Source organism: Anomaloglossus baeobatrachus, chromosome 2 (assembly GCF_048569485.1).
Source record: "Anomaloglossus baeobatrachus isolate aAnoBae1 chromosome 2, aAnoBae1.hap1, whole genome shotgun sequence".
NCBI lineage: Eukaryota > Metazoa > Chordata > Amphibia > Anura > Aromobatidae > Anomaloglossus > Anomaloglossus baeobatrachus.
In genome coordinates this window covers 445,422,075-445,448,882 of record NC_134354.1, presented here as the reverse complement: position 1 = coordinate 445,448,882, position 26,808 = coordinate 445,422,075, and the positions used below count along the sequence as shown (strand labels likewise).

At 47.0% G+C, this 26,808-nt stretch overlaps 1 protein-coding gene across 1 annotated transcript in view; it reads left to right on the top strand.

Moving 5' to 3' along the window:
• LOC142290248 (uroplakin-3b-like) overlaps positions 1 to 26,426 on the top strand; it is a 122,455-nt gene extending 96,029 nt beyond the window's left edge. The window contains exons 5-6 of the mRNA XM_075334197.1: positions 21,577 to 21,706; positions 26,309 to 26,426. Of these exons, the coding sequence (XP_075190312.1) occupies positions 21,577 to 21,706; positions 26,309 to 26,426 (248 nt within the window). The remainder of the gene's footprint in view (positions 1 to 21,576; positions 21,707 to 26,308) is intronic.
• Positions 26,427 to 26,808: the final 382 nt, after the last annotated feature.

Here is a 26,808-nt window from a genome sequence, read left to right as displayed (position 1 = left end):
GGTGTTGATGTCATTACACCACACCCCCTTCTCATTACAGAGATGCACATCACCTTATTTACTTAATTGGTAGTTGGCTCTCAAGCCTATACAGCTTGGAGTAGGACAACATGTATAAAAATTATAATGCGATCAAAATACTCATTTGCCTAATAATTCTGCACACTGTGTAAACAATGTAATTCAATGGGTCTGTTCAGATGAGTTTTTACTAGAGATGAGCGAACCGGTCCCGGTTCGGCTCAAGGTCGGTTCGTCGAACAGACGTCTCGTTCGAGTTCGGTTTGTCGAACGTTCGACGAACCGAACTCGAACCGCATAGGAAACAATGGCAGGCATTCACAAACACATAAAAACACCTAGAAAACACCCTCAAAGGTGTCCAAAAGGTGACAAACAACTCACAACACAAACACATGGGAAAGTGACAAGGACATATACTCAAGCGAAAACAAAAGAGCTGGACAAGGAAAAAGAGGAGGACACACAGATATATGAGTATATGCAAGGAAACATCGATGCCATTACTGTGCAACTTGAGCCCTGCTCATTTTAGGCTTCCAATCTGGATAAATTGCCTGAGATTGCCACGTACGCCTTGGGGATCTTGTCGTGTCCTGCAGCCAGCGTTCTCTCGGAACCTGTCTTCAGTGCTGCTGGGGGTCTGCTGGCAGATAAGCACACGCGTCTGTCCACTGACAATGTGGACAGGGCTCTCAGAGGACTTTTCTTCCCCTGGGTCAGCCAGGGGACGGGAAAGGCACGCGTATTTTTGAGAGTGCTTCATGCAAAGCATCTTTTTCTTTTTCAAAAGGGGGGTCAACTGATGCCAGTCAAGTGGGGTGTGTGTGGCCCAATTAGTGGCAACGAGGGAGACTGTGGTTGGAGTCCCCTCGCTGTGTTTCTAAAAGAACCAAGATGAACCAAGTCATGGCTCTGAGAGGACTTGTCTTCCCCTGGGTCATCCAGGGGACGGGAAAGGCAGGCGTATTTTTGAGAGTGCTTCATGCCAAGCATTTTTTTCTTTTTCAAAAGGGGGGTCAACTGATGCCAGTCAAGTGGGGTGTGTGTGGCCCAATTAGTGGCAACGAGGGAGACTGTGGTTGGAGTCCCCTCGCTGTGTTTCTAAAAGAACCAAGATGAACAAGTCATGGCTCTGAGAGGACTTGTCTTCCCCTGGGTCATCCAGGGGACGGGAAAGGCACGCATATTTTTGAGAGTGCTTCATGCAAAGCATCTTTTTCTTTTTCAAAAGGGGGGTCAACTGATGCCAGTCAAGTGGGGTGTGTGTGGCCCAATTAGTGGCAACGAGGGAGACTGTGGTTGGAGTCCCCTCGCTGTGTTTCTAAAAGAACCAAGATGAACAAGTCATGGCTCTGAGAGGACTTGTCTTCCCCTGGGTCATCCAGGGGACGGGAAAGGCACGCGTATTTTTGAGAGTGCTTCATGCAAAGCATCTTTTTTTTTTTCAAAAGGGGGGGTCAACTGATGCCAGTCAAGTGGGGTGTGTGTGGCCCAATTAGTGGCAACGAGGGAGACTGTGGTTGGAGTCCCCTCGCTGTGTTTCTAAAAGAACCAAGATGAACAAGTCATGGCTCTGAGAGGACTTGTCTTCCCCTGGGTCATCCAGGGGACGGGAAAGGCACGCATATTTTTGAGAGTGCTTCATGCAAAGCATCTTTTTCTTTTTCAAAAGGGGGGTCAACTGATGCCAGTCAAGTGGGGTGTGTGTGGCCCAATTAGTGGCAACGAGGGAGACTGTGGTTGGAGTCCCCTCGCTGTGTTTCTAAAAGAACCAAGATGAACAAGTCATGGCTCTGAGAGGACTTGTCTTCCCCTGGGTCATCCAGGGGACGGGAAAGGCACGCGTATTTTTGAGAGTGCTTCATGCAAAGCATCTTTTTTTTTTTCAAAAGGGGGGTCAACTGATGACAGTCAAGTGGGGTGTGTGTGGCCCAATTAGTGGAAACGAGGGAGACTGTGGTTGGAGTCCCCTCGCTGTGTTTTACATGATTTTCGAAGGGCATGACATGCCTAAGAGGTTGAGTTTCATCATCTGCAACTTGTTGGCAACAGAAAGGCTGCCTTTACACCCTTTTGAGACCGAGGATTTTCGAGACCTTATGCCCATTGCAGTGCCCCAAGAGCCGATGGCCAGTCGTCACTCCTTCTCCAAGAAAGGCGTGCCCGCGCTACCACAGTAGGTCGCACACAACCTCACCGATTCCTTGAGAAACTCTGTGTGTGACAGGTGCATTTCAACACAGATACTTGGACCAGTAAGCATGGACAGGGGAGTTACATGTTGCTGATTGGGCACTGGGTAACTATGGTGAGAGATGGAGAAGGGGTTGCTGTACAAGTCTTGCCGTCCCCACGACTTGTATGTCAATCCTTCCTCTGTATGTACAAGTTCCTCCACTGCTTCTGCCTCCTCAACCTCGTGTGGGTCCTCCACCTTGGCCCAAACCCTGTGTGGTCAATCCACCCTTCCTTGTAACTGCGCCCAAGGAATCCCACACACCTCCTTACTATGCTGGCAGCACAGCTCAAGGCCATCAGGCGGTCAAATGTTTACTTTGAAATGTAGGGGAAATGTGAGACACCGCTGAGGAATTGTGGACGGTTAGCTCTGGAGAGTGAGACCGAGTTTCATCAATGGTTGTCTCCACTCAACCAGCAGCCAGGGAAGGTCGGGTGCAACAATGATGCAAACCAGTCTGCGACCCTTCTTCAGGGCAATGTGGAACACGTGCCTTGTATGGCTCACGTGTTGAACCTGGTTGTCCAGCAATTTTTAAAATACCATCCCGGCCTACATGGCCTTGTGCAGCGGGCACGCTGCTATGTGCTCACTTTCATCCTTCACACCCAGCAGCTCAACAACTTTCATCGCTCCTGAAGTCTTAGGGTCTGGCGGTTAAACGCCAGAAATGCGATGTTCCGACACGAAGGAATTGGAATCTGCACATGTTGCAGCGTCTGTGGCAGCACCGCAGAGCCCTGCTGAAATACGGTATGATGTATACCCTGGGCTAACTTGATCCAGAGGTGGTGCAGATCACGCTGCTGGAGTGGTGTCAGATCAAGGACCTATGCACCCTTCTACACAGTTTACAAATGTCGACGAAGATGTTTAGCACTAGCGATGCCATTCTCAGCGTGACAATTATGGTCATCTACAAGATGGAGCACACTGTAAGCATTATTCGGAGTCAGGTGTTGGTCCAAGAGGAAGGGGAGGAAGTACAGGAGGAGTCATATGCAGAAGGGATAATAAGATGTACAAGGTCCATACGTTGAGCGGCACCTAGGCGGCAGTCATGGTGGGGGATAGGGATTAACAAGGGCGCATAGTATCAGCAAAAATTGTTGAGGAAGGTGCAGGAGCCCATGAAGAAATGGAGGACGAACTGGCGATGGGCATGGAAGACTCAGCAGATGAGTGAGAGCTTGCTCACATTTCGGTTGTGCGAGGTTGGGGGGAGAGGGCAGAGGAAGGAGGCACGATTCTCACCTCTCTTCCACCAACACACCAAGGACTTGGTCCTCCTGGATGCACAAGACACATGAGCGCCTTCTTGCTGCACTACCTACAACATGACCCTCGGATTGTACGAATTCGAAGTAATGCTAATTACTGGGTTGCCACACTGTTAGATCCCTGGTACAAGACAAAATTTGGCGAAATAATTCCTGCCATAGAAAGGGACGCACGTATACAGGAGTATCTGCAGAAGGTGGTACGCAATCTTAGATCTGCTTTTCCACTAAACACCAGCGCTGCACAGAGTGAATCTCAACGCTTTGTCATGGATAAGAGGAAATGGTCTTTTACTTGTCCACATCTGAGAGACCGAGGGCTGGCTGCTGTGCTGAGATGGCATTGAGTACGGTGTCCCTGCAGAGTTGCACTTTTAGTCATATACCAAATGAGTTGACAAATGCTGGTGGAAAGGGGAACGGGTGTGTTGGAAAGGGGAAAAAAGTTTTTGTCCGCGGGTTTGGTGGTTAAGCAAAAGTAACATTTGATGAAGAAACACCATCTGTTACGGTGGGACTGGCAGATTTGGATAAGGTGGTATATACTATGATACCGCTATATAACGAAAATTAATAAGAAAAGAAAGAGAAAGGTATATATCCCCATCAGCAGTCAATGTCCACCGTGCTCCCAGATGGAAAAGGAGAGGTTGGCAACAGGAAGGTTAGGTGGAGGATACAGATCTGTGTGGCTATGAAACTAATAGTTGCCTGAACCGAGTTAGACGCCACTCGGATCTGGAGACTGGGAGCCCTGTTAGCGTCACAGGGTCTACACGCCCACCCAGCCCAGGAACTCCCTGTTAACATCACAGGGGCCATTGAGTACGCTGACCGTGTGCATTGGGGCCACACCTGTAGACAGCAGGCGCTTCAGCAGCAGCAGGCCTGTTAATGCCACTGGGCTGCACAAGCAGGACTTGTAGGACAGGAGCTGGTCTTAACCGTTCTGCGTTACCAACTGTGGAGGCGGCCTGCATCGACGCCCTATCCCTGCCTACCTCTAGCCTAAAGCCGCAATGGGTTCAACACATGGAGGTGTGCTCTTTCGGAGCATAATAGAAGACTGCGCACCTCCTTGTTGGCTCCAGCCCGTTTTATAACCTGGCTCCGCCCCAAACCAGGGTGGACCATAATGCACCTCCTGGACACAAAAGCAGAGTGACACGTCATGAGTGGCATAACTAGCGTCCTATTTGGAACCGCAACTTCAATAATGACCTCATGGCTGCCACGACACAAACACCTCACCAGTCATCGTCTGACCATCAATAATGTGGTGACAAGTCATAGGGGCGGGCCTCTGCAAGCCATTTGGGAGTGGCCTGGCCACATCGTCAGGACACCTGATGCCCTGTGGTCTATATGGGCCCCCCCACATCAGGGGCAGGGCCAAAGAGTTCATTACCGGACCTAGTTTCTGATGCAGTAAGTGCCTGAGCATGGTCAGTTGCATGAAATAGAGTCTCTGAAAAAAGACTATCAGCTTTAGCATGGTGTCTCGGCACAAAACAGGACTTAGACCCGGCACGGAATGCAAGTACCTGTGCAAAGAGGCTTTTCACACTAAGTGTGGGAGCATGCAAGGTATCCCGAAATGAAGACTTAGCCTCAGGAATGGCACAGTCAGGCTGAGCATACTCACTAGGCGAAACACTGTAGTTAGGCTGCAGCTGGGGTAAATCGGCACACGCATGCGCACTAGCTGCCTCTCCACACTTAGACGTGGAGGAGAAATTGCTCTTCGGGTGTGGACTTGGAGATACTGTCTATGAGCAGAAGGAAAAGCTAAAGAAAGCCTCACTTTCTATCCCTCCGAATTATCAAATGCAGCAATGAATTCCCTGAGTTTGATATAACATTAGCGTAGCAAAATGTGCATGAGGGTGTCCTGCACAGGTGCTAGAAATAGCTTGGCACCAGTGGGACAATAATGAAATACAACATCCAGTTCTATGATGCCACTAAATGGCAGTATTTTTTGCTATCATTATAGCTTATTAAAAACAAAGCAGGAGGGTGTCCTGCACAGGTGCTAGAAATAGCTTGGCACCAGTGGGACAATAATGGAATACAACATCCAGTTCTATGATGCCACTAAATGGCAGAATTTTTTGCTATCATTATAGCTTACTAAAAACAGAGCAGGAGGGTGTCCTGCACAGGTGCTGCACATAGATTTGCACAAGTGGGGCACTAATGGATAGAGATGAGCGAACCGGTCCCGGTTCGGCTCGAGGTCGGCTCGACGAACGGGGGTCCCGTTCGAGTTCGGTTCGTCGAACGTATAGGCTATAATGGGAGGCAATCACAAACACATAAAAATGCATTATAAATGTACACAAACAGTTAATAAACATTGCCATAACACTTACCGGTCCTCGCGATCCCTTCTGCACTCTGTCTCCTGCCGCTATTCCATCCGATGATCGCTGAATCCTCCCAGTGACCTGCACTGCCAGCAGAGAAGCAGGACCTATCGTGACGTCAAAATAGCCATGTGACCAGTCACGTGGCTATTATCTCATTGGCTACAGACTGGTCACATGACTATGACACGTCATGTAGGACCTGCGAGTGCATCTCTCCGGTACACGGTGCACATATGTGTATCGCCGTGTACCGGCGACATGCTCTAGCACACGGTCGACTCCCCGTTCCGTTAGGGACCGGCTGACACAGCCGGTCATTAACGGAGATCACCGTTGCCATAGCAACGCAGTTAGCGGTGACGTCACCGCTAACCGCGGCTCCGAGAGCACCGTTGCTATGGTAACGCGTCTGTCAGCGTTACCGCTAGCAGCCAGCACTGATCACTCACGGAGTGAAGGCTGCACGCTGCTTCCCGATTGTAGTGAGCATTGTAGTGAGGATGGAGGTTCCCCAGCCCCAAGTGATGAGCTGGTGAATCTCATCCTTCCTCACTACAATCGTCACTACTACTACACTAGAAAGAAAGAAGACAGAAGAGCAGGATCGTGGAGGGCTGACAGGGGTAATAAAGATGGAGTCTCTAATGTGTCTGTGTATTTATTTCTATTAAAGTATTTTTTCTGTGTGGTGTCTTTTTTTTAACCCTTTATTGGAGATTCTTAATGGCCGGGTCAAACGTGCCTGACATTAAGAATCTCTGGCTTAATACTGGCTGGTAAAACAAAGCCAGTATTAACTCATGATTAAATACCATACTATGAAGAAAAAGACATGGATCGCACATCCCAAAAATACAATGATCTAAAAGCCGCTAGGCAAAAATTTAAATAGAACATGAGGTTCTTTTGTTACCATTCTGATCAGATTGTATTAAGCCCACTGCCACGTCACGGCAAACCTCTTGAGTGGGTCCCTAACCTGACCTTTTTGTGTGGCACCGTGCACCGACCACCGCCGCAGCGACAAAGCGCCAGCAGGGCGGGCGACCTGGTGCCTCACAGCACCCATGCTGCAAGGCAAAGCCCCCAAGGCTCCAGGCCGCGCCGCCCCACCGACACTACACCACCACAGCAGCAGCCACCACACAGCACCAGCACACAGTGAGAGGAGCTGTGCACTCACCTCCCACCGGCTCCCATATGTGAACTGGGAGCAAAAAGAAGGCTGACCCCTCTTGCAGTCTCCTGCTGATTAAAATCACCTGTGCCAAATGGGGAGAGTGCAGATCCAAGCAAAAAAAAGAGGGGGATAGACTGATATAAATACCATACTATGAAGAAAAAGACATGGATCGCACATCCCAAAAATACAATGATCTAAAAGCCGCTAGGCAAAAATTTAAATAGAACATGAGGTTCTTTTGTTACCATTCTGATCAGATTGTATTAAGCCCACTGCCACGTCACGGCAAACCTCTTGAGTGGGTCCCTAACCTGACCTTTTTGTGTGGCACCGTGCACCGACCACCGCCGCAGCGACAAAGCGCCAGCAGGGCGGGCGACCTGGTGCCTCACAGCACCCATGCTGCAAGGCAAAGCCCCCAAGGCTCCAGGCCGCGCCGCCCCACCGACACTACACCACCACAGCAGCAGCCACCACACAGCACCAGCACACAGTGAGAGGAGCTGTGCACTCACCTCCCACCGGCTCCCATATGTGAACTGGGAGCAAAAAGAAGGCTGACCCCTCTTGCAGTCTCCTGCTGATTAAAATCACCTGTGCCAAATGGGGAGAGTGCAGATCCAAGCAAAAAAAGAGGGGGATAGACTTTTAGATCAATGTATTTTTGGGATGTGCGATCCATGTCTTTTTCTCCATGGCTTGTTATTTAACAGTCTATCCCCCTCTGTTTTTTGCTTGGATCTGCACTCCCCCCATTTGGCACAGGTGTTTTTAATCAGCAGGAGACTGCAAGAGGGGTCAGCCTTTTTTGCTCCCAGTTTACACATGGGAGCCGGTGGGAGGTGAGTGCGCAGCTTCTCTCACTGTGTGTTGGTGCTGTGCAGTGGCCGCTGTTGTGGTGATGTCGTGACAGTGGGGCAGTGCGGCCTGGAGCCTTGGGGGCTTTGCCTTGCAGCATGGGTGCTGTGAGGTGCCAGGTCGCCTGCCTTGCTGGTGCTTTGTCGCCGTGGCAGTGGTTGGTGCACAGTGCCGCACCATAAAGGCTTTAGATTAGGGACCCACTCAAGAGGTTCGCCGTGACGTGGCAGTGGGCTTAATACAGTCTGATCAGAATGGTAACTAAGAACCTCATGTTCTATTTAAATTTTTGCCTAACGGCTTTTAGATCAATGTATTTTTGGGATGTGCGATCCATGTCTTTTTCTCCATGGCTTGTTATATAACAGTCTATCCCCCTCTGTTTTTTGCTTGGATCTGCACTCCCCCCATTTGGCACAGGTGTTTTTAATCAGCAGGAGACTGCAAGAGGGGTCAGCCTTTTTTGCTCCCAGTTTACACATGGGAGCCGGTGGGAGGTGAGTGCGCAGCTTCTCTCACTGTGTGTTGGTGCTGTGCAGTGGCCGCTGTTGTGGTGATGTCGTGACAGTGGGGCAGTGCGGCCTGGAGCCTTGGGGGCTTTGCCTTGCAGCATGGGTGCTGTGAGGCGCCAGGTCGCCTGCCTTGCTGGTGCTTTGTCGCCGTGGCAGTGGTTGGTGCACAGTGCCGCACCATAAAGGCTTTAGATTAGGGACCCACTCAAGAGGTTCGCCGTGACGTGGCAGTGGGCTTAATACAGTCTGATCAGAATGGTAACTAAGAACCTCATGTTCTATTTAAATTTTTGCCTAGCGGCTTTTAGATCAATGTATTTTTGGGATGTGCGATCCATGTCTTTTTCTCCATGGCTTGTTATTAACTCATGATTACCCAACAAGCCACCCGGCTCCAGGGCTGTTGGAAGAGTTGGATACAGCGCCAGATGATGGCGCTTCTATGAGAGCGCCATTTTCTGGGACGGCTGCGGACTGAAATCCGCAGCAGAGGCGCCCACAAACCTCGGGCTAACCTGTGATGCGGATTCCAATCCCCAGCTGCCTAGTTGTACCCGGCTGGACACAAAAATAGGGCGAAGCCCACGTCATTTGTTTTTTAATTATTTCATGAAATAAGTGAAATAATTAAAAAAAACGGGCTTCCCTATATTTTTGGTTCCCAGCCGGGTACAAATAGGCAACTGGGGGTTGGAGGCAGCCCGTGGCTGCCAGCTGTACCTGGCTAGTATACAAAAATATGGCGAAGCCCACGTCATTTTTTTGGTGGGCAAAAAACTTCTGCATACAGTCCTGGATGGAGTATGCTGAGCCTTGTAGTTCTGCAGCTGCTGTCTGCTCTTCTCCATACAGACAGACAGCAGCTGCAGAACTACAAGGCTCAGCATACTCCATCCAGGACTGTATGCAGAAGTTTTTTGCCCCCTGAAAAAATTATGTGGGCTTCGCCATATTTTTGTATGCTAGCCAGGTACAGCAGGCAGGTACGGCTGCCCCCAACCCCCAGTTGCCTATTTGTACCCGGCTGGGAAACAAAAATAAAGGGAAGCCCTTTTTTTATTATTTCATGAATTTCATGAAATAATTAGAAAACAAATGACGTAGGCTTTGCCCCATTTTTGTGTCCAGCCAGGTACAACTAGGCAGCTGGGGATTGGAATCCGCACCACCGGTTGGCCTGAGCTTTCTGGGCCCCACTGCTGCGAATTGCAGTCTGCAGCCACCTCAGAAAATGGCATTTTCATAGAAGCGCCATCTTCTGGCGCTGTATCCAACTCTTCCAGCACCTGCCTGCTATACCTGGCTAGCATACAAAAATATGGCGAAGCTCACGTCCTTTTTTTGTAGTTTTTTGGCAAAAAAAATAAAAAATGCTTCCCTGGATTTTCCATTGCCAGTGAAGGTAACACCAAGCAGTGGGGGTTAGCAGCCAGTAGCTGCTTGGATTACCCTTAGCTAGCAATACAAAAAATGCAGCGGGAGCCCATATATATTTTTTTTAATTATTTATTTAAATAACTAAAAATAAAATGGGCTTCCCTGTATTTTGATTGCTGGACATCACAGTGCTGTAAAAATAAATCTTTAAAAAAATGACGTAGCGCTCCGCGGTATTTTTGATTCTCAGCGCAGATAAAGCAGACAGCTATGGGTTGCCACCCCCATCTGCCTGCCGTTACCTTGGTTGTCAATCAAAATACAGGGAAGCCCATTAATTTTTTCTATTTAAAAAATAGTTAAAAAAAAAAATTACGTTGGGTCCCCCCATTTTTGATAGCCAGCTAGGGTAAAGCAGATGGCTGTAGCCTGAAAACCACAGCTGGCAGCTTTACCGTGGTTGGGGATCCAATGTGGAGGTCCCCTTGGGCTCTTTTTTATAATTATTTTATAAATATTAATAATTACACAATAAAAGTAGGGTCCCCCCCAAATTGGATCACCAGCCAAGGTAAAGCGGACAGCTGTGGTCTGGTATTCTCAGGGTGGGAAGGTCCATAGTTATTGGGCCTTCACAGCCTAAAAATAGCAGGCCGCAGGCACCCCAGACGTGGCGCATCCACTAGATGCGCCAATCCTGGCGCTTAACCCCAGCTCATCCCGTGCCCTGGTGCAGTGGCAAACGGGGTAATAAATCGGGTTGATACTAGCTGTAAAGTCACCTGAGATCAAGCCCAGCAGTTTGTGATGTCATGGCGTCTATTAGATACCCAACATCATAAACTGTCAGTACTAACAAAAACAAAAAATCGACAAAAGAAATTTATTTGAAAAAACAGTCCCCAAAACATTTCCTCTTTCACCAATTTATTGTAAGAAAAAAAATAAAGGGGTCCCACGACGACTCTGGACCGTCTAGAATATGGGGGGGAGACACTCAGGGAACGTATCCCCCATTTTCTAGGAGTGCGGACCCTTCATGTGAGGAGTGTGGGTGCAATGAATCTGCACTCACTCTCCCCGGGTCCACAGCAGCAGAGTCCATGTCGTAATGGTTGCTACCAAAGCTGCAATGCCCTGCTCATGAGGTAAGGGCATGCCTAATCAGGAGAACTACTGTAGAGGAAGCTCTGCTCACTGGTATATAGGTGCTCAGAGGTAATAATAGATAAAATTAGTGAGTAACCTCGGCACTCTATATCTCCCAGACTAAGTCAGTAAGTCACAATGGATAGTAATGCAAAATCACTCTTTATTGGTCCGTATTAAGAAAAAATTTTTTCATAAGCATATATGTTTTTGTCCAAAACAAGTTACAAATGACGTTTCGGCCTGAGCCTTCGTCAGATTGGACTTATCTGCATGTAATCATGAAAAATGACAATAATCAGTATCACATAAGAGTGAGAGAACAATAACATAAACTCGAACAATGTAGAGGTACAATTGGGATGCAGCAAAAAAATTGCAACACAGCAAGAAATGAAACACATGATACAAATGTCATAATACAGTACAAGGACAATATAGTAATGACAAATATGGGGTCAGAGTAGGCTTAGACAGCTCTGGTACGAAAGAGATGTCAATCATAAAGTAACATGTGCAGTAGGTGTAGAGCTACAGTATGCATGGCAGAGCTAATGGGTAGACTGACCATAGAAAAAGAACGGAGAAAAAGTGGAGAAAAAGTGGAGAAAAAGTGGAGCATAAGAGGAGAAAAAGTGAAGCATAAGAGGAGAAAAAGTGGAGAAAAAGTGGAGAAAAAGTGAAGAAAAAAGTGGAGAAAAAAGTGGAGAAAAAAGTGGAGAAAAAAGTGGAGAAAAAGTGGAGAAAAAGTGGAGAAAAAAGTGGAGAAAAAAGTGGAGAAAAAGTGGAGAAAAAGTGGAGCATAAGAGGAGAAAAAGTGGAGAAAAAGTGGAGCATAAGAGGAGAAAAAGTGGAGAAAAAGTGGAGAAAAAGTGGAGAAAAAGTGGAGAAAAAGTGGAGAAAAAGTGGAGCATAAGAGGAGAAAAAGTGGAGAAAAAAGTGGAGAAAAAGTGGAGCATAAGAGGAGAAAAAGTGGAGAATAAGTGGAGCATAAGTGGAGAAAAAGTGGAGCATAAGAGGAGAAAAAGTGGAGAAAAAAGTGGAGAAAAAAGTGGAGAAAAAGTGGAGAAAAAGTGGAGCATAAGAGGAGAAAAAAGTAGAGAAAAAGTGGAGAAAAAGTGGAGCATAAGAGGAGAAAAAGTGGAGATTAAGAGGAGAAAAAGTGGAGAAAAAGTGGAGCATAAGAGGAGAAAAAGTGGAGAAAAAGTGGAGCATAAGAGGAGAAAAAGTGGAGAAAAAGTGGAGCATAAGAGGAGAAAAAGTGGAGAAAAAAGTGGAGAAAAAAGTGGAGAAAAAGTGGAGAAAAAGTGGAGCATAAGAGGAGAAAAAAGTGGAGAAAAAGTGGAGAAAAAGTGGAGCATAAGAGGAGAAAAAGTGGAGATTAAGAGGAGAAAAAGTGGAGAAAAAGTGGAGCATAAGAGGAGAAAAAGTGGAGAAAAAGTGGAGCATAAGAGGAGAAAAAGTGGAGAAAAAGTGGAGCATAAGAGGAGGAAAAAGTGGAGAAAAAGTGGAGCATAAGAGGAGAAAAAGTGGAGAAAAAGTGGAGATTAAGAGGAGAAAAAGTGGAGCATAAGAGGAGAAAAAGTGGAGAAAAAGTGGAGCATAAGAGGAGAAAAAGTGGAGCATAAGAGGAGAAAAAGTGGAGAAAAAGTGGAGAAAAAGTGGAGCATAAGAGGAGAAAAAGTGGAGAAAAAGTGGAGAAAAAGTGGAGAAAAAGTGGAGCATAAGAGGAGAAAAAGTGGAGAAAAAGTGGAGCATAAGAGGAGAAAAAGTGGAGAAAAAAGTGGAGAAAAAGTGGAGAAAAAGTGGAGATTAAGAGGAGAAAAAGTGGAGAAAAAGTGGAGCATAAGAGGAGAAAAAGTGGAGAAAAAGTGGAGAAAAACTGGAGCATAAGAGGAGAAAAAGTGGAGAAAAAGTGGAGAAAAAGTGGAGAAAAAGTGGAGCATAAGAGGAGAAAAAGTGGTGAAAAAAGTGGAGAAAAAGTGGAGAAAAAAGTGGAGAAAAAGTGGCGATTAAGAGGAGAAAAAGTGGAGAAAAAGTGGAGCATGAGAGGAGAAAAAGTGGAGAAAAAGTGGAGAAAAAGTGGAGAAAAAGTGGAGAAAAAAAGTGGAGAAAAAGTGGAGAAAAAGTGGAGAAAAAGTGGAGAAAAAGTGGAGAAAAAAATGGAGAAAAAGTGGAGAAAAAGTGGAGAAAAAAATGGAGAAAAAGTGGAACACCCTTTGGTACCTTTCATGTGGCATTAAGGGGTGCTTAGCTTTGTATTTAGCCAAAAAAATGAAAAAAAAATGACGTAGGGTTCCCCCTAGTTTTGTAGCCAGCTAGGGTAAAGCAGACGGCTGCAGCCTGCAGACCACAGCTGGCAACCTCACCTTGGCTGGTAATCCAAAACTGAGGGCACCCCACGCTGTTATTTTAAATTAAATAAATAATTAAAAAAAAAAACACGTAGGGGTCCCCCAAAATTGGATCACCAGCCAAGGTAAAGCAGACAGCTGGGGCCTGATATTCTCAGACTAGGGAGGTCCATGGTTATTGGAATCTCCCCAGCCTAAAAATAGCAGGCCGCAGCCGCCCCAGAAGTGGCGCATCCATTAGATGCGCCAATCCTGCTGCTTCGCCCCAGCTCATCCCGCGCCCTGGTGCGGTGGCAAACGGGGTAATATATGGGGTTAATACCAGATGTGTAATGTCACCTGGCATCAAGCCCTGGGGTTGGTGAGGTCAGGCGTCTATCAGATACCCGACATCACCAACCCAGTCAGTAATAAAAAAAAATAGACGACAAACACATTTTTATTTGAAAAAACACTCTCCAAAACATTCCCTCTTTAACCAATTTATTAGATTGAAAAACAAATCCAGGTCTGGTGTAATCCAAGGGGTTGCCATGACGATCCACACTGTCCCAGTCAATGAAGAGCAGGATGTTCCCCATTGGCTGGGAGAGCAATGCAGTGACCTGAGCTAACATCAATGGGTCAGCCCAGGTCACTGCAGGGGGGTGACAAGTGCTGCTGTCAGCGAGGTACATTACCTGCGCTGATCTCCAGCACACTGACAGCCCCTGTCACTGAGGTCAATGACCGGCGCCTTCACAGCAAGTATCGCGAGAGGTCCGTGATGTCACCGCTAGTCAGTCTCGGGTCGGAAGCGAGAGGTGATGTGACAAGCGGCGGCCATGGAGGACAGTGACAGCGCTGAGGTCGGGATGGCGGGACTTCATCACCGCAGGTAAGCCGAGCGGGGGGGGGGGATGTGTGTGTGTGTGTGTGTGTGTGTGTGTGTGTGTATGTATGTGTGTACATGCCGCGGGCAGGAGGGGGCGGAGCGAGCTGAGCGGGAAAGTGTGGGCTTCCTGCACGTAACTAAGATAAACATCGGGTTACTAACCAAAGCGATGTTTATCTTGGTTACCAGCTTCTGGCAGGCTGCCAGCGATGGCTCCTGCACACTCTAGCTGTAAAAAGCCCTGCTTTTTGCTGCTAGAACCGTTCTCGAACGTATCTAGAACTATCGAGCTTTTAGCAAAAAGCTCGAGTTCTAGTTCGATCTCGAACAGCCCAAAAATCACTCGAGCCTAGAACTGGAGAACCACGAACCGCGAACCGCGCTCAACTCTACTAATGGAGTACAACAGCCACTTCTTGTATGCCACTAAGTTTATTCAATTTTTGGTATTATAATGTCTTAGTAAGTAACAATGAGTTTGAGTGTGCAATGCAGGCAGAGGTGCTGCAAATATCTTTGCACTAGTGGGACTATACAGAAGTCCAATAGCCACGTTTAGGATGACACTAGGTACACTCAGTGTTTGCTAGTATAATGGCTTAGTAACAATGAGTTTGAGTGTGCAATGCAGGCAGATGTGCTGCAAATATCTTTGCGCTAGTGGGACAATACAGAAGTCCAACAGCCACTTTTAGGATGCCACTAGGTTCAATCAGTGTTTGCTAGTATAATGGCTTAGTAACAATGAGTTTGAGTGTGCAATGCAGGCAGACGTGCTGCAAATATCTGTGCACTACTGGGGCAATACAGCAGTCCAACAGCCACGTTAAGGATGCCACTAAGTTCACTCAGTGTTTGCTAGTATAATGGCTTAATAACAATGAGTATGAGTGTGCAATCCAGGCAGACGTGATGCAAATATCTGTGCACTACTGGGGCAATACAGCAGTCCAACAGCCACATTTAGGATGCCACTAAGTTCACTCAGTGTTTGCTAGTATAATGGCTTAGTAACAATGAGTTTGAGTGTGCAATGCAGGCAGACGTGCTGCAAATATCTTTGCGCTAGTGGGACAATACAGAAGTCCAACAGACACTTTTAGGATGCCACTAGGTTCAATCAGTGTTTGCTAGTATAATGGCTTAGTAACAATGAGTTTGAGTGTGCAATGCAGGCAGACGTGCTGCAACTATCTGTGCATTACTGGGGCAATACAGCAGTCCAACAGCCACATTTAGGATGCCACTAAGTTCACTCAGTGTTTGCTAGTATAATGGCTTAGTAACAATGAGTTTGAGTGTGCAATGCAGGCAGACGTGCTGCAAATATCTTTGCGCTAGTGGGACAATACAGAAGTCCAACAGACACTTTTAGGATGCCACTAGGTTCAATCAGTGTTTGCTAGTATAATGGCTTAGTAACAATGAGTTTGAGTGTGCAATGCAGGCAGACGTGCTGCAAATATCTCTGCATTACTGGGGCAATACAGCAGTCCAACAGCCACGTTAAGGATGCCACTAAGTTCACTCAGTGTTTGCTAGTATAATGGCTTAGTAACAATGAGTATGAGTGTGCAATGCAGGCAGACGTGCTGCAAATATCTGTGCACTACTGGGGCAATACAGCAGTCCAACAGCCACATTTAGGATGCCACTAAGTTCACTCAGTGTTTGCTAGTATAATGGCTTAGTAACAATGAGTTTGAGTGTGCAATGCAGGCAGACGTGCTGCAAATATCTTTGCGCTAGTGGGACAATACAGAAGTCCAACAGACACTTTTAGGATGCCACTAGGTTCAATCAGTGTTTGCTAGTATAATGGCTTAGTAACAATGAGTTTTTAGTGTGCAATGCAGGCAGACGTGCTGCAAATATCTATGCATTACTGGGGCAATACAGCAGTCCAACAGCCACGTTAAGGATGCCACTAAGTTCACTCAGTGTTTGCTAATATAATGGCTTAGTAACAATGAGTTTGAGTGTGCAATGCAGGCAGACGTGCTGCAAATATCTGTGCACTACTGGGGCAATACAGCAGTCCAACAGCCACATTTAGGATGCCACTAAGTTCACTCAGTGTTTGCTAGTATAATGGCTTAGTAACAATGAGTTTGAGTGTGCAATCCAGGCAGACGTGCTGCAAATATCTTTGCGCTAGTGGGACAATACAGAAGTCCAACAGCCACTTTTAGGATGCCACTAAGTTCAATCAGTGTTTGCTAGTATAATGGCTTAGTAACAATGAGTTTGAGTGTGCAATGCAGGCAGAGGTGCTGCAAATATCTTTGCACTAGTGGGACTATACAGAAGTCCAATAGCCACGTTTAGGATGCCACTAGGTTCACTCAGCGTTTGCTAGTATAATGTCTTAGTAACAATGAGTTTGAGTGTGCAATGCAGGCAGATGTGCTGCAAATATCTGTGCACTACTGGGGCAATACAGCAGTCCAACAGCCACGTTTAGGATGCCACTAAGTTCACTCAGTGTTTGCTAGTATAATGGCTTAGTAACAATGAGTTTGAGTGTGCAATGCAGGCAGACGTGCTGCAAATATCTGTGCACTACTGGGGCAATACAGCAGTCCAACAGCCACGTTAAGGATGCCACTAGGTTCACTCAGTCTTTGCTAGTATAATGGCTTAGTAACAATGAGTTTGAGTGTGCAATGCAGGCAGAGGTGCTGCAAATATCTTTGCACTAGTGGGACTATACAGAAGTCCAATAGCCACGTTTAGGATGCCACTAGGTTCACTCAGTGTTTGCTAGTATAATTTGCTTAGCTAGAATGAGTTTGAGTTTGCAATGCAGGCAGACGTGCTGCAAATATCTGTGCACTACTGGGGCAATACAGAAGTCCAATAGCCACGTTTAGAATGCCACTAAGTTCACTCAGTGTTTGCTAGTATAATGGCTTAGTAACAATGAGTTGGAGTGTGCAAAGGGCAGGAGGGTACAGTGGCTGGTTTGTGGGTCTCTGGGTAGAGGAAAGGAAGCCTGCCTTTCTATCCCTCCTAATGGGGAAATGCAGCGAGGAAATCCCTGACCTTAGCTACACAGACGCTGTCATCTTGTGTAGCTGTTAAACTCTGTTTTCAGGACCTGTCACCTATGGCTCTGACCCTGCCGGTATGAGCCCTTAAAAGTGTGCCGGAGTATATTTGCTATTGAGCCCTTAAAAGGACTGATAGAAAGTGCTATCCCTATGCTGTACAGCGCTGTGTATGGAGCGTAATACAGCTGTATCGGCAATAGGAGCTGCGCCAGTGATGTCTGACATTAAGGACGCAGAAGGCAGATAATGGCGTGCTGGAGGAAAATGTCCGGTTTTATAATGCAGGGACATGTGACATGGACATCCTATCACACATGCCGTTGCTTGTCTGGCTAAAAGTCCACTTAGCTGTGTGTGTCTGGGATTGGCTGACATGCTGGCCCACCCCACTACACGCGTGCGCTTAGGGAAGGAAGACAAGGAAAAAAAAAAAAATGGCGATCACCATTATACAAACAGCAGTGATCTGAATGCGCTGTTCCCGCACACTATACACTGAAATGTCATAATAGTGTGAGTCACAGAGTGACTTACACTATTACTGCGAAAAGCCAGCTATGAATTAGCTAGAACCGTTCTCGAACGTATCTAGAACTATCGAGCTTTTGCAAAAAGCTCGAGTTCTAGTTTGATCTAGAACAGCCCCCAAAATCACTCGAGCCTCGAACTGGAGAACCTCGAACCTCGAACCGCGCTCAACTCTAGTTTTTACACACCAAGAGTCTATGAGAACAATCACAGCATAGGTAAGGAGATAGACATATTGCCCACATTCCCCCTTGAAGACTCCAGGGTTATTGTAGTGATGTATAATGTGATAAGTGTTGGCAATGTGAATTGTGACTTGTGTTAGTGGTGTTGACAATATATTGTGCTAGATAGTAGGGCAAAATCAAATTACTGTTTGGGACTAGCCCAGAGTGGGAGAGGCTTGAGCGGAGGGAAAGTGACAGTTTCCTGTCAGAACTTCAGATAGGGCCCAGTGTATCAGAGAGACAGACCTAAGGTCTGTTTAGTCGATGAAACCTCATGACATGGATGTCCCTAGTGAGAGATCCAGAATACTGAGAGAGACCTGATCAAGGTACAGAGTTATCTATTGGAGACAGGTCGGAGGATTGACCATGGGACCGGGTGATTAACTGTAAACAGGTTCTGGGACAGGATGCCCTGGTATGTTGCTGAGTTTACAACTTTGAAAAGTAACGGACAATGAGGGAAAGGAAGCATGAGACAAAGTGAGTGCCCCATGCCAGAGTTCCTTAAGCATGAGGAAGCTTGAAACTAAGTTAAACCATATTGGCAAATTAGTCATCTAAGAGGCAAACAAGATGACTAAGCTGGGTGGTAGTGAAGCCAGAGAGACTAAGGGAGGAAGGAAAAAAAAAAGTGGAAGTAGTAAAGAGGCTATGTGTAGAGATGCTCTGTGTAGAGGAAGAAATGTGCGAGAAGTTGTGTATCCGCAATCTGTAGTATATAGTTCCCATGAACAGCTGTTAAGTAAAACAACGTTTATTAAGAACTGGTGGTCTCGTCTATCTCATTGAACTAGTTAACATTTAGTCCTTGCCTGCAAAAGTCAACGGAATCATGCGGCCTGCAGAGGTGTATCGCCTATCCAGCACAAGTAAACACACACCCAGCCAAGACCCCCTCTTTCATGTAGAGTACCAAGGCGCATGAGATGCATTAGTCTCTTCCATTTCTAGACTATGGGTGTACAAAAAAATCAAATCTGCTTTTAACACATGCATTGCACATGCATTGTACTTATTAATAAAGGAAACTGTAATTGGTTTTGTAAATTTTATTGTCTGCTGCTATATAATGAAATATGCCATATGTATGTAACTTATAGACACACAGATGACCCACGGATGATAATACAGAAGAAAGTTGTCCTTTTTCTTCTGGTTGCAAATCGGTCGCTTTTTCATACGCATGTCTAAACACGGCCTTAAGGGGGCTTTACATGCAACGACATCGCTAACGAGATGTCGTTGGGGTCATGGAATTCGTGATGCACATCCGGCCTCGTTAGCGACGTCATTGCATCTGACACGTACGAGCGACCGCTAACGATGTAAAATACTCACCAAATCGTTGATTGTTGACACGTTGTTCATTTCCCAAATGTCGTTGCTCGTTCAGGATGCAGGTTGTTGGTCGATCCTGAGGCAGCACACACCACTATGTGTGATACCCCAGGAACGATGAACAACACCGTACCTGCGTCCTCCGGCAACGAGGTGGGCGTGACTTTCATGCGCTTGCTCTCCGACCTTCCGCTTCTATTGGATGCCTGCCGTGTGACGTCACTATGACGCCGCACGAACCGCCCCCTTAGAAAAGAGGCTGTTTGCTGGCTACAGCGACATTGCAAGGAAGGTAAGTCCGTGTGATGGGGCTTAGCAATATTGTGTGCCACGGTCAACTATTTTCCCGTGACGCACAAACCACCTGGGCGGGTGCGATCGGCAGTGACATCGCTAGCGATGTCGCTCTGTGTAAAGTGGCCTTTAGGGTACGATCTCCCTAGCGTATCTAAAATTGCTCGGATTCTCATCCTGAAAAATGGTACAGTGTCATGCATATGTCATTCCGTATGTTATACGAATACTATGCATATACGTATGACATGCGAGTATATGTTTATAATTTGTAGGGGGGCTGTTAAATTATATATTTGCAGGATATCTACCTATTCTATCCATCTATTATTTTTCTATCATCTATCAATATCTTTACATCATTTTTTTTTCCTTTGAGATGTGTGCATAAAAATCAGATGCCATACAGATGGTCCATGTGCGGTCCATTTTCTTCTTGCATTCATTGACTTGCATTGGCCATGCACAGCATGCTGTGATTTTTTTTCCTCAACTCGAAAACAGCTGAGTAAAAACTCAGATGGACAGTGCCTTATTGAATAATATTGCTTGGAGAGCAATGTGATTTTTTTTTTTTATCGCATTGCTCTTGGGATATTTGTACTCAAGTGGGAATGTGCCCTTAAAAGGATTGTATGGGTGCAGGTCATCAATATGAAATTTCTGGGGTTCTGACAACTATCACCCCACTAATCAGCACTTATTCAGTGACCAGATGTAAACAAAGTCCAGCTACATTCAATGAGTAGTGGCTGCTGCCGGGTTTTGTACAACTTCTAGTAGTCATTTGAAACCGCATTCATCTGGAGACCTGTTGGCATTCTTGCAACGCTGGATTCAGAAGGCCATATTGAAAATCAGGCCAGTCACAGATTCCTAATGTAACTGTTTAGATATGTGCATCTGCATTCTCTATGGGTGCAAGAGATGCCTTTAAATCACATGCATTATCCTGATTATTCTATATTGATACATCTCAAGTCCAATGCACCCAAAGAAAGTAAAAAAAAAAAAATTATACAAAAAGAAAAAAAATTGAAATTTGCTTAAGTTTTTAGCCCCTGGCTCCACACCCTTCCAGTGACACCACTTACCACCCCAGCAGAGCCATTGGCCGATACATTGCAACCTATTTACATGTACTCAATCTCACCTGGAAGCTATCCGTTATCGGATCTGCACAGCCCTCCAGTGTCCCTCTAGCAGTCCGACCCTCATCCTTGAAGGTTCACTTCACATTATATTGATAGATTCATATCGATACAGGTACTGTGTACCCTACCACATTCGAATAACATCTTTGATGTTTTTCGCTCTAACCTAATTATAAGGTGTGTGTACACCTCGTCCTTTTTAGCCACCTTCAATGACACACTGATATTAGCCCATGCAACAGAGGCGGCTGTAGAAATCCCACGATTATTCAGAGAATCATTACTTTTGTGGTGCTCCTAGTGAAACATTCCTTGTCCTAATAGATATAAGTCCTTGAGAAAGACCCGGACAGGGTTGAAATGTTGGACAATGTTTTAAAAAAAATACACAACAATAAAGAGGTTTTTTTGAGCACCATTTTGGTATTCCTCAATTATTCCCATTAGGGTGCCGGAGTATATTTGTAGTTTGCACTCTGATGACATCTGAGTGCAGTGCAATATACGCATCAACTGACAATGGAGGAGATGGAAAGATTAATCTCTCCATAGCTCCCACCCTCTACTCCCTAGCTGTGATCCGATTGTAGGATCGGATCACAGTCGTATGACACTTGGCTCATGCTTACAGCAGAATGGGAGCCAACGATCGCATGCCATATGCTCATGTGGCTTTACCTTTATTATTGGGAACAAGTATTTTTGAACGTTCAATAACCAATAACGTGATTTCTAATATAATACATTTTTCCAACAGTAATACCATTTCAAGGAAGCATCTTTTGGTCTTCAGGTAGAAGTGGGGGAATGATTGTCTTAACTTCCATACTCAGCGTCCTACTGGCTATTTTGTTGGTTTGCTTTATTGCTGCACTAACTATTGGAAGGTGAGACATTTGTTAACTAAGCTCATGATACTATGTGTAGGAAAAAGCATACAGAAATAAATTCTATAGTATTAATCAATAACATTATTAGAAAAGAAGTGCCACCTAGTGGCTAAACTATAGAGGGCAACATACTGTGAAAGTCAATAGAGATGTTGCACTTCTCCAATAGAGTAGACAAATATTTATGATGACTGAAGTCAATTTCAGTGGGACTGGCCTACCATCTAAAAAGTATGACAGTGTCCCAACTGTCAAAATAAAGAAGGATCAGGCATATTGGATTTCAACACAGCTGATATTTTTGTTCTCATGTCTTTTGCATTTATGTACTTTTAGGAAGTCCCAGGCACTTCATCTGTAGACATATTTCATGTGTAAGGACTTTCATGTGTATAGATTGTGACTATTCCCACTATATGTGATTTGGGTTATTCACATTGCTTGGGCCACAAGGTAGCAATTTCAAAGTCCAGTCGGTTTATTAACGGACATAAACACTTACTTGTGGTAAAGAAAATAAGGCTTGGATTTCAGGTTCGTAATATTCGCGGTACACCTGCTCTGGTTCGGATACACTACTCAAGTATCCCACTGAACCCAGCCAGTATATATAAACACAGATTTCAAGTACATTACCTCACGGTACACCTGTACAGGTTTGAATACACTTCTCAAGTATCCTAGTGGAGCTATGTTGGGCTCCACTCGCTGACCACAGTCAGTTGAAGCGAACCCTCTCTTCTCCCAGGGAGTCCCTTCAAAGGCTATTTAATACCTCTTTCCATGGTTTAGCAGTCTCTACACACCAACTCCTGTCGGTGAACAGTAAACACACTCTCTCAGAGGCTGCCTCTCACAAACTGCTATATGCCAACAAATAGTCTCATTAAGATGTAGTGGGTGGGCCGACCCCCTACTAGTTTAGCATAGTGTACCCGGCATTGTTATTATTAAAAGTGTTGATTTTATTATTGCATGTGTTAGGGCACCCCCTAGTGGCCGGGTGGGACGGCTGTTGCCACCGGGGAAGGAGGAGTCGGCCGGATATCTAGGAGAGGGCTGTGTGTGTGAGAGGAGAAGGATCCGGGACAGCAGGCAGTGAACATCTGCAGCGGCAAGTGTGAGTGTGTGAGCGGAACACCAGGGGACACCGGAGATAAGGAGGTGGACGCAACCTCAGGGTCTATTCCGCTGGTGTGGGTCCAGTGTGTGCTTGACCGGAGAGTGGGAGCCCGGAGAAGAGGAGTATCTAGGGCATATCCCCACCAGAGGGCGCGTTTGGGCAGGTTGTCCCCAGCTCCACCAATTCTGCCGGATTCTGCTGACCGGAGTGTTACTTTTCTGTGTGAATAAATGTCAGTTTTTATGCATTCCAACTTTTGCCTGAAGACTCTTTATGCATCGGTCGGGGAAAGAGACGCCTCACACTGCACACTTAAGTCAGCCCCAGAAGTTGAGGAAGTGGTGGAACCAGGGGTCTGCCTCAGTATCAGTGCCACGACTACAAGGCCAGAGGCTCCCCTGGCCCATCACTTCATGTGGCGTAGTCGGCAGGATCCGAGTTCCCTGCCGGGGACCCAGGGAGCTGAAGACCAGGTAGTGCCCGAGGCACAAGAGTCTGACTGGTGGGAAGAAACCATAGGGCCCGTAGCGTTGGACCGGGCCCAAGCAGAAGAAAAGGCGCGAAAAGTTGGCGCCGAAAGAAGAGCCTGGGGCTGGCCGGTGCCGACGAAGAGGCATAGAGTACTCCGCCCAAAGAGGGGAGGCGCCAGTCCCAGGGCATTGAAGACATACAGAGTGGGCGGTATAAAGAAGAAAAAGAAGTACCGCCGCGGAGGGGTCAAGATATTGTGTGAAGCTGTGGGAGGATACTGTTTAAGAGCGGGAAGCAGAGGACCGCCTCCTTCTCCCTCAGTCTGCACTTTGGCACCACCGCTAGTCAAAACCCAGCAATCCGTGATGGCAGCTTTCGGACAACCGGAGGAATTGGCCACAACCATGGCCCTGATCACCTTAGGCCGAGGCCGCCCCCGGTTTGCCCCTGCCAGTGAGGCAGCTATGGTGGATCTTCCGGTGGGACCGGGAGGTTCTACACGCCCTGACAAAGTGTCGTGGAAAACCACCTGGGACGCACAGTCCGGAAGAACCGTCACTGAGGTGAAGGCGACATATGCTACACCAGCAGGAGGCCGAGCGGAGGTTACACCCTTCCCTTGGGAGACCCCGCAGCTTGGCGCCACCACACCATCTGTTTCCTCGATGGAGCCGGCTGAAGAGTTCACCGAGCGGCTGGAGAAGGACCACCGGGGCTTCATCTGGGACCCGGTAATCGTCCCGCCCGCCGAGCCGCGCCCCAGAGCACCGTCCCCGAAGCCCGACCCTGTGCAGGAACGTCTTGTGGCCGAAACCCTTGTCCGGGAGATGCTGTCCGGCCCGGGCGGAGAGGAGCTGGCTCTGCAGTTTACCACCGGCGTGGTGGTTAAATTTAACCAGAAGGAGGGGTACGGCTTCATCCGCGAGTGCAGCACAGGGGACGACTACTTTTATAACAGGGTCCACCTGGATGTGGAGGGCTTGCCCACCCGGCTTCGTACCCTATGGCCGGGTGAGAAGGTGCAGTTCCTGCCGGACGCAGGCAGTCGCGGTCTATTTGCCGTTGCCGTGAACCGGATGCCAACTGCCCGGGAAGCGGCTCAGTGTCAGGAGGAGCTGGAGTGGGAGGAGCAACAAGAGCGGCGCCGGAGCCATGCCAGACCGGTCCCCTCCGAGCCCTCTCACCCCCGGCGTACCGTGACCGCTGCCCCGGAAGCAACGTCTGTGCCGCCCGCTGACCCGGAGAAGATTTCTCCCGTAGTGACCGTGAGTCAGCATGTGACCAACCAACCGGTCATTGTTTTGGACGCACCACCCCGGGGAGCGACACCTTCGCCGCCGCCAGGAGCCGAGGCAGCCACGCCAGCAGAGCCGCCTTTCGCTCCGCTGTCCTTCCGACGGGTCCGCCGTCAGCCGGGACAATCTCTGGGGGCCTACATCCAGGCGCAAGCGGAGGAATGGAAGCGGTCCTGGCCCCCAGAGTAAGTCTCCACTGTCACCTGTTGTTAAGTCCGGTGTTGTTGAACCGGCAGAAGTTATGTTGCAGTTTTACGGGTCAGTTGCCCGCTCAGCTAAGACCGGGAGCGCTTTTGAGCCTCCGGGCGCCCAGCTAAGACCGGGAGCGCTGGTGAAGCCTCCGGGCGCTACTCAGAGACCGGGAGCGCTGCCGCGCCTCTGGCGCCCCAAGGACCGGGAGCGCCGCAGAACTGGTGTCGCTGCTGACATGGACTGGCCTGAAAGGTTTCTTTGTTTTAATGTGCTTATAGTTAAGAGCCTTGCCGGGAGGCTCGGGTTTTAAGAGGGGAGGCATGTAGTGGGTGGGCCGACCCCCTACTAGTTTAGCATAGTGTACCCGGCATTGTTATTATTAAAAGTGTTGATTTTATTATTGCATGTGTTAGGGCACCCCCTAGTGGCCGGGTGGGACGGCTGTTGCCACCGGGGAAGGAGGAGTCGGCCGGATATCTAGGAGAGGGCTGTGTGTGTGAGAGGAGAAGGATCCGGGACAGCAGGCAGTGAACATCTGCAGCGGCAAGTGTGAGTGTGTGAGCGGAACACCAGGGGACACCGGAGATAAGGAGGTGGACGCAACCTCAGGGTCTATTCCGCTGGTGTGGGTCCAGTGTGTGCTTGACCGGAGAGTGGGAGCCCGGAGAAGAGGAGTATCTAGGGCATATCCCCACCAGAGGGCGCGTTTGGGCAGGTTGTCCCCAGCTCCACCAATTCTGCCGGATTCTGCTGACCGGAGTGTTACTTTTCTGTGTGAATAAATGTCAGTTTTTATGCATTCCAACTTTTGCCTGAAGACTCTTTATGCATCGGTCGGGGAAAGAGACGCCTCACACTGCACACTTAAGTCAGCCCCAGAAGTTGAGGAAGTGGTGGAACCAGGGGTCTGCCTCAGTATCAGTGCCACGACTACAAGGCCAGAGGCTCCCCTGGCCCATCACTTCAAAGACACATGAGAAACACCTTTGGGTGGAGGTATGTGGATAGTCAGACCAACCCATCTTTCCAGCTATCCGTAAAACTGGTCCTTGATATGCCCAAGCAAGATTCATGGCACTATAACTACCACAACCGACATTCAGGTTTAGATCACTTCTGTGACACATACTTGGCCGCCTTGTTACAACATCAAACGTATTGATTTCTACAGCATTGCCTCAAAAATAGAACAATAGAAATCGGTTTGGCCCATATTAACTTGGTAACAAACAAAAAAATTATACTAAAATTCATTACTTGCACAGTGACTGTGCAATTGGACAACACAAGACATAATATATCAATGATTATGTGCCAGTAGAATGCACCAATGTAAACAAGCCTCTAACATTTGCAAGAAACCTTCACAAAACTAACAATTGTCAGTTTTTCAAGTTTCTTTCTTATGTGTATACTAACAATGTCAAGACTCTGAGAAGTCCATTGCAATGCATGATTGAATCCTATTTATGACCGTTGACTTTTCTTAACTGTTTTTTTTTTCTCTTTTTTTTACAGCAAGAATATTTACTGGAAGCGATCAATGATCTTGAAAAGTAATACTGACAGCAAAATGGATTTCATGACTCGATCCACGTATAGCTCACGATATGACCACATGCACTTAGTTACTTAAAATTGAAAATGTAAAAAAATGTGAATACCTTTATTACATACAAACGTGTATAAATTGTAGGCAGATGTGGAAGAAGGCTGTCAAGAAAGAATAATCTAAAAAATAGAAGTGTGACATATTTTATCAGTTAACAAAATGCTAAGTAAATAAATAAAATAGAAATGTAAATCAATTGAATATGCAGCATGAGCCCCCTTTGTCTTCAAAACTGCATCAAAGCATAAATTCTTCTAGGAAAATTAGAACACAGTTTTTGAAGGTACTCAACAGGGAGGTTGTTCTTAACATTTTGGAGAACTAAACACATTTCTTCTGTGGATGTAGGCTTGTTCAAATCCTTCTGTTTCTTCATATCATCTTAGACAGACTCAATGATTTTGAA